Raw genomic sequence first — 7,799 nt, forward strand, 5'->3', positions numbered from 1 at the left:
TAGATATATTTTATTAATTAAATAATATACACTAGTCATAATATAATATCAAAATATAAATATATACAAAATATACTATAATTTAATAAATTTAATTAATTAATTAGTAATTATAATCTGCAAAAAACTTAGAATGAAATTCCACCCATACTCATATTAGAAAAGCTTCTTTGTGATAAGTTGAATACATACACTATTATTGATCAAATTACATATAAACTTATGGTTTTACAAATATATATATATATATATATATATATCTTCAAAATAATCATCCATTCATACCAGTTCCTTAACAACCAAGTCATCAAGTGGCATCTTCATCTTCATCTTCACTCAATCTTTACTCGGCTGATGCCCATAAAGACAAACCATCCATCCTCCAGATGGAAGACAGATATTCCGGCAAAAGCACGACGGAGAAAATACGTGCCTCTATCCGCTTTGCTGTGCAGATCCCAGGAAAGAAAATTCCTCGCTGTTTTCTTCCCCTCGGCTGAGATATGCGTACCAGCAAGCTAGAATATAACGTGAATCGTGTTTACTTGAGACCCACCTTGACATTTTTCCGGTCTAATATAACGTTCAGGATCTTTCCGGGCACGTAGATTCTTTTCTTGACAGACTGCCCGTCTAGATACTTGGAAAGTTTCTCGTCTTGCGATGCTAAAATGAAAGCATCCTCCTCTGTACATCCTTCTTCAATCTGAATGGTGCCCCTCATCTTGCCATTGATCTGAACAGGAAGAACAATGGTGGAGTCCTTCAAGTAGGTGGGATTTGCCTGCAGTTAAGGACAGAAATTGCATAAGCTAAGGACCAAGTATATGTATATGACCTTTTAACAATACATGCATCAACAATTAATAATACATATGTGTCAGCTTTCAATCATACATGCATCTAGATGGTATCAATATGGCTTACTACATATACGCGTGAACTTATATGCTAAACTTCAAAGCCCATGCATCTAGAAAACATCAAAAGTTATAATGCATTATTATTACTTAAATCATTTCGGATATACTGATTCTCATAAGCTTATGTTCAAGTTATTAATAGTAGATCGCTTGAGCTTTTTATATAGAGCTCATCGATTACACATCTTTCTGACCTGGAATAGACCCATCAAAATCCTTGTACTAATCTATATTCTCGTCACAATCACAATGTATGATTAAAGACCACAAAGTGTAAGATCAAACTCGTATAGCCTAAATATTAATTGGTGGTAATTGGCATTACAAGTTCCCGAAGTTAGGCACAAGAAAAGATATACCTGAGGAAATGGCTCATATGCCAAAGAATTTGAGTGACCTAGGCGAGACCAAATCTCCTCAGCCATGTGGGGTGCATATGGTGAAAGCAACAAAACAAATGGTTCAATAATTGATCTCGGATGTTTAGCCCACTGAAAACCGAAAAAGGAAACAAGATTATAACTCATGCATAATCTCCATAGAAGAATAAAATGGGAAGGGTTCTGCAAGACATCTAAATTAGACCGAACCACAAAGCTCAAGATGAAAAACCTTGTACGCTGCATTAAGAAATTCCATCATTGCTGAAATTCCTGTGTTGAACCGTGTCCCTTCAATTTCCTCTGTTACCTGCAAATCAAAATTTAATACTCAGATGCCAAAAGACTCAATTTCCCACCCCAAGGAATGTTACGCAATTATGCGGTGAACAAAGAATGAAAAGGAATTATAACATTCAAGGCATGACCTTAGCTATGCATTTATGGAGAGCACGTAGCTGTTCCATAGTAGGGTCATCATTAGTAACCACAGTTCCATCTTTAAACGTGCCATCTGTTAATGGCAAACCAACAATCAACCTCCAAGTCCTAGCCAAAAATCGATGAACACCTTCAATACCACTAGTATTCCAAGTTTTCGAGTCCCTGAAAACACAATGCAAAAAATACCCATTTCACGAAAACTTTTTCCAACCACTTTCTGTACACACAATAATCCAAACAATCAGAAGGTGATAGCATTTCTATACCTAAATGGTCCCATGAACATTTCGTACAACCGAAGAGAATCTGCACCATACTCAAGAACAACATCATCAGGGTTGACAACATTTCCCCTGCTTTTACTCATCTTATGAGCACGAGCGCTCAAGCGAATGCTTGGGTTGTCTTTCAGTATGAAAGAATCTCCTGCCTTCATGACCTGCATAAAGATTTGTTAGAAACCAACAAGGAAAATGCCAGAATAAATTGGCTAACATAGCATAGGAGTTGGATTTATCAAGATGTAAATTTTATATTATTTTGTGGGTGCGCCCGTTGATGCATGTTAAAGATCATACTCTTTCTTCAGGAATATTTTCTTGATGATGCTCATCTGATATATCAGGAGAGTCTGCTGATATGTAACTTCCATTTTGATCTTTGTAAGCTATATATTGAACCTGCCACTCAAACCATACGCAAAGGATAACTAGAAAGAATTATTTAGATATATATATATTCAAGAAAATTACACTTACTTCCCCGAGGATAATTCCCTGGTTTATGACACACTTGAAGGGCTCTTTGGTCGAAACAACACCAATATCATAAAGAACCTGACATACAGAAAGTACAAAATGCATAAGCTCCAGCAGCATATAAAAAGATACTATTTTGACAACCTATTTGTCTTTAGATAGACAGTGTCCATTAAGTGTTGCTCTTCCCAGCCGGAACTCTTCAGAAGCAGCAGAGCAATTATTCCTAGTCAGTTCAACAGCTATCCAATCGATGCAGACTTCCTTACCATCCAATTTTGACCGTGACATAGTTCAAACCAGCATACACTTTATATGCAACTTGATCATCGCAATGATCAAAATGATTGTTATAAGACGAGTTCCACAGAAGAATTTGAGTAAGAAGAAACTGAATACCGAGAAACCCGTATGCCTTAAAATTATAAACATAACATATATTAAACACAAACCTTGTGCCAGAATCTAGAATAAAGTAGGTGGAGGACAGCATGTTCAGCACCACCTACGTAAACATCAACTGGACTCCAGTATCTGTAAGAGAAAAAACAGTTAAAGAAAGCTAAGAAATTGAAGCAATACAATTGAGGGAGTATAATGTATATTTGTAATTCGGAGAATAGATAGCATAAGAACTACGGAAATCCTAATGACACAACGACAGTTCTCTCTTTAAGAAATAGATATAAAAACTCTTACCTTTCTTTCATCTTATCAACTAATGCTTCAGAATTTTTAGGGTCCATGAATCTCAAATAGTACCTGAACAGTAATTAAAGAAGAGAACAGGACTTCAACGTTAAAGATATTCCTTTAAAACTTATACATTAAGACTTCAAGAATAAGACTTCCGAGGAATTTGGCTACTCTAAAACCTATAAATATGTATATTATAAAAACCATTAGGTTCGGCAGACCAGTTCCACATTCATTTTGCCAAGGAGAAGGTTCTAAAATCTCACATTGGATTGTGTTCCCAGCCAAAACAGGAACCTGCATCTTAACGACCATACGGTTATGGCTTTTTGACTATGTACGAGAAAGAACACTTAGTCCTTTTCATGGAATGTTCTTTTAAACACTTGTAGGACTCATAAACTTGAGATTCCTTACAGCCCATGTACATTAAACATTCTAACCATGGACTTTTAAGAACCATAAACTTGAGACAATATTGAAGTGAATTAAAGTTGGTGTAAAGAATTACAAACAATTACCAACAAGAACCAGCCCACTGTGGCATGGTGCTCGTTTCTCGTTTGGCAGGTTTTCCAGATGAAGGATCAATTGTTTTCACCTGAAAATAAGCCATAAACAGCGAAATTTAAGACCAACCATCTATGGCATTGCCAGTTTAATTCTGTTTTCTAAGAAATTGACCAGGGTAACAAACATAACCAAATCAAATGTATCAAACAATATTAAGGGATGAAAAATTGCCAGAGTTTCAAAGTCAATGATGTGCATCCTCAAGAAAAAATTAAATACTACTAAGAAGAAAAGGTAAGAAAGTTAAAGTTGAAAACCTAGAACAACCCAGCCGACCTAAGCTACCACCTAAGGGTAAAATTTTATTTTCTCAATCTTCTAAAGATCCACCAAGATTAGATAGCCAACAAGATAATGAATCAACTACAATAGCCAGTAAGGAGAGAAGAAGAATTGGAAATATACATACCTAACAAATGCCTATTGGCATCGAAAAGCGCTTAAATAGTTACAGCTTTGCTTATAGCAAAATAAGTTCAAAGTAAACAGTATCAAAAGATGCTGATAACTACTTCAAGAAAAGGGGAATGAAGAAAACATACCCAAGAAACTGCTTTTGACAGTGGTGGCTCCCCAGTGCCAGTGGGGGTAAAATCATCTAATTCAGGTAATGTGAGTGGCAGCTCAGTTTCAAGAACAGGAACAGTCTCACTGGTGGAATCCAAGAAGATGACAGGGATAGGTTCTCCCCAATAACGCTGCCTTGCAAAAAGCCAGTCCCTCAGCTTGTAGTTTACCTGAAGAAACACGAGTTTAAGCTCCAAAAAAATAGTGATACATGGAAAGAACATTATATCCTCCAGAGGTAACATAGACATTGGATGTACTGAGAAAGGCACCTTTCTCTTCCCATTTTCAGTTTTTTCAGCCCACTCAATAACTTTGGAAGCAGCTTCTTTGTTAGACAAGCCATTAATATCAAGTCCTGTCTTGGAACTTGATGAGTTAATGATAATGCCATCATCTGAAAAGGCCTTCTCGGGATCACCATAAGTTTCATCATCTGGCCTTACAACCCACTGTATAGGAATATTATACTTCAAGGCAAATTCATGATCACGAGTGTCATGGGCAGGTACAGCCATAATCGCTCCTGTTCCATAACTGTGGCGATAACAAAATCTTAGTCAACTTATTGTACAAGATTAAGACATATTGTGAATGTATCACTCGAGCATTTGCAGTTCTGAGCATATAAAGGGCATTACAACTTGAAGAATAATCCCCTAACACAATAACAAAGAACATAGAACATAAAGTCAAACTCACCTCCCCAAGACATAGTCTGCAACCCATATTGGTATGGCTTCACCAGTGGCTGGATTTCTTGCATAAGAACCGGTAAAAACTCCAGTTTTCTCCTTCTGAAGTTCAGTCCTCTCGAGATCACTTTTTCTTGATGCAAGGTCTTTGTATTCCTCTACCTATGTTCAAAGCTGTAATTTTCTAATTACCAATTGTTAAGAAATTTCCAAGAACTGCAAATGAAAACAATTTAACGTACATGTTTGCTCTGTGCTGCAGATACAAATGAAGACAACAAATAATGCTCCGGAGCCACAACTAAGTAGCTGCACGACAACAACTTGTAAGAAATATGACATTCAGAGATAATTGCTATCAAGGATCGACAGTACATGAATACTCATATCAAAGAAGAACAAAGTGTTAGATCAATACGTTGCTCCAAAGATGGTATCAGGCCTGGTAGTATAGACAGTAAGTTTTGCATCTGTTTCCCGCCCTTCACTTGCAAGAACACAAAATTCCAACTCAGCTCCTTCAGACCTACCAATCCAGTTTCTTTGCATTTCTTTTATGCTTTCAGGCCATTCAAGATCCTCAAGATCTTCAAGAAGACGCTCAGCATAGGCAGTAATCTTGAGCATCCATTGCCGCATTGGCTGCTTGGTAATAAACAATTACACTGTAAAATTTATAAAACCGGTTCAAAAAATGGAAACAAAAGAAGAAGTATTATAACTAGAAATGTTGATCATACAACATAAGTTACAAAACAAGACATCAGAATAGCCCACCTTTCTTATTACCGGATGGCCCCCACGTTCACTGACACCATCCACCACCTCCTCATTCGCTAAGACAGTACCAAGGGCAGGGCACCAATTAACCGGCACTTCTGCCTGAATGTATAATTAATAGACCATCAGATGGTTTCCAACTTGAAATTGGAAGAAAATGATTCCTGAACTAGCTATCATCCTGGACCTGATATGCCAAACCTCTCTTTAAGAGTTGAAGGAAGATCCATTGCGTCCATTTATAATATTCTGGTTCTGTAGTAGAAATTTCACGATCCCAGTCATATGAGAAGCCCAATGACTTGAGCTGCAAAAAGAAAAGGCATATCCATGAAATCAACAAAAGAGACATTGTTATGTACTTACGTTAAGTGTAATTCCTGTGCCAGCGCATGGATAGTTCACGCAGTCATAAAGACACTCAGCTTATTAACTGCCACTAAAAAGAAGATTCTTGACCAATTTATCGAAGTGCTTAAAGCACTCTTTAAGGGCTTCAGGATTTGGTAATATATCGTTCTATTTCCTTCTCCAATTTGATAAGAAGCATACAAATATTGTATACAGCTATCAGACAACAGCTAGTTGACAACATACAAATATTGACAACATATCGTTCTATTGTAAGGCATGCAATCAGCTCAGCTGATTTTCAACACGCAATACAAACCTAATGCCTCTTATCAGTACCGTCATAGTGGACCATAAATGCCTCAAATTACTTCTAACTACCACCAAACAGATAAGAAGTACAAACCTGGGATCGAAAGCGATTAATGTTTCTCAATGTCGTGATTTTTGGGTGAGTTCCTGTCTGTTATACAGATATGGAGCCCGTTAGCAACCAAAAATGACTATAATTGGAGGCTGCAAAAATCATAAAGCAAACCTCGATTGCATATTGCTCAGCAGGTAAACCAAATGCATCCCATCCCATTGGATGTAAAACATTGTAACCCTGCATACGCTTAAACCTGGCAAGAATATCAGTGGCTGTGTACCCCAATGGATGCCCAACATGCAACCCAGCTCCACTGCAAAAGCCAACCAAAAACAACAAAGCCAATTCAGAAGGAAAAAAAAAAAAAGACATGGTAAAACTAAAAGCCAAAAATTGAATAATAGAAAACCAGATTATACTCAATTTCAAGCCAATCCAGATTCTAAAAAAAATCTAAAATTTTAAGCTCAGAAACTCATATCAGTAAAAAACCTACCATAGAAAACCAGATTATACTCAATTTCAAGCCAATCCAGATTCTAAAAAAATCTAAAATTTTAAGCTCAGAAACTCATCAGTAAAAAATCCCACCAAGTAAACAACTTCAGATAGGTCTATTTGCTTATCCTATCAGGGTTTTTCCTTTCATTCTTGTTCTGCTTACACGACACAGAAGACAAGCAGACACATATATACACGGAGAACAAGAGAGAGAGATACACACACACGCATATATAGTGAAAGAGAGAGACCTCGGGTAAGGGAACATGTCAAGGACATAGAACTTAGGCTTAGAGGTATCAACATCATCTGGGGTGAGAAAAGTTTTATTCTCTTCCCAATAACGCTGCCATTGGGGCTCAATTTCGTGAAAAGGGTATGCTCTCTTGACCACATCCTGCTGTTTCTGCCTCTTGTTCTCTTCAACTTCGCTCTCTGAACTCCTGATTCTGAACCTTAGAAACCCAGAACCGCCAGAGCCGTAGCTATGTCTGAAGGGTAAATGGAAACGAAAAGGAGAATTCTTGGGGAACTTTATTGAAGAATGAGGCTTCTTGACGGCGGAAACAAAGAAAGAGCGGTTAAAAGGAGACTGAGGAAGGGAGTGTAGTTGGAGCTGAAGGTGTTGAGAGATCATTCTGGTTTTTGCACGAGGATTCTGAAGGGAAACAGAGGAGAGGGAAAGAGATGAGGAGAGTTGAGGATAACGCGCACGCTCAGTTTGTTTGACACTTGAGTTTCCAAAGTATTGTTAAGGTCAG

The 7,799-nt window shown here is 37.4% G+C and overlaps 1 protein-coding gene across 1 annotated transcript; it reads right to left on the minus strand.

Moving 5' to 3' along the window:
* Nucleotides 1-128: 128 nt before the first annotated feature.
* On the minus strand, nt 129-7,799 carry EMB2369 (tRNA synthetase class I (I, L, M and V) family protein). Its single transcript, XM_022033375.2, has 20 exons — nt 7,290-7,799; nt 6,706-6,850; nt 6,574-6,630; nt 6,004-6,123; nt 5,814-5,918; nt 5,455-5,678; nt 5,279-5,345; nt 5,044-5,198; nt 4,614-4,878; nt 4,317-4,511; nt 3,723-3,802; nt 3,205-3,267; nt 2,958-3,039; nt 2,506-2,583; nt 2,326-2,427; nt 2,014-2,186; nt 1,732-1,909; nt 1,536-1,613; nt 1,283-1,414; nt 129-784 (listed from the first exon to the last, which is right to left on the minus strand). The coding sequence occupies exons 1-20, from the start codon at nt 7,673-7,675 to the stop codon at nt 542-544; spliced, it is 2,928 nt and encodes a 975-aa protein (XP_021889067.2). The 5' UTR covers nt 7,676-7,799; the 3' UTR covers nt 129-541.

Source organism: Carica papaya, chromosome 7 (genome assembly GCF_054855325.1).
Source record: "Carica papaya isolate Zhongbai chromosome 7, ASM5485532v1, whole genome shotgun sequence".
NCBI classification, from domain to species: Eukaryota; Viridiplantae; Streptophyta; class Magnoliopsida; order Brassicales; family Caricaceae; genus Carica; species Carica papaya.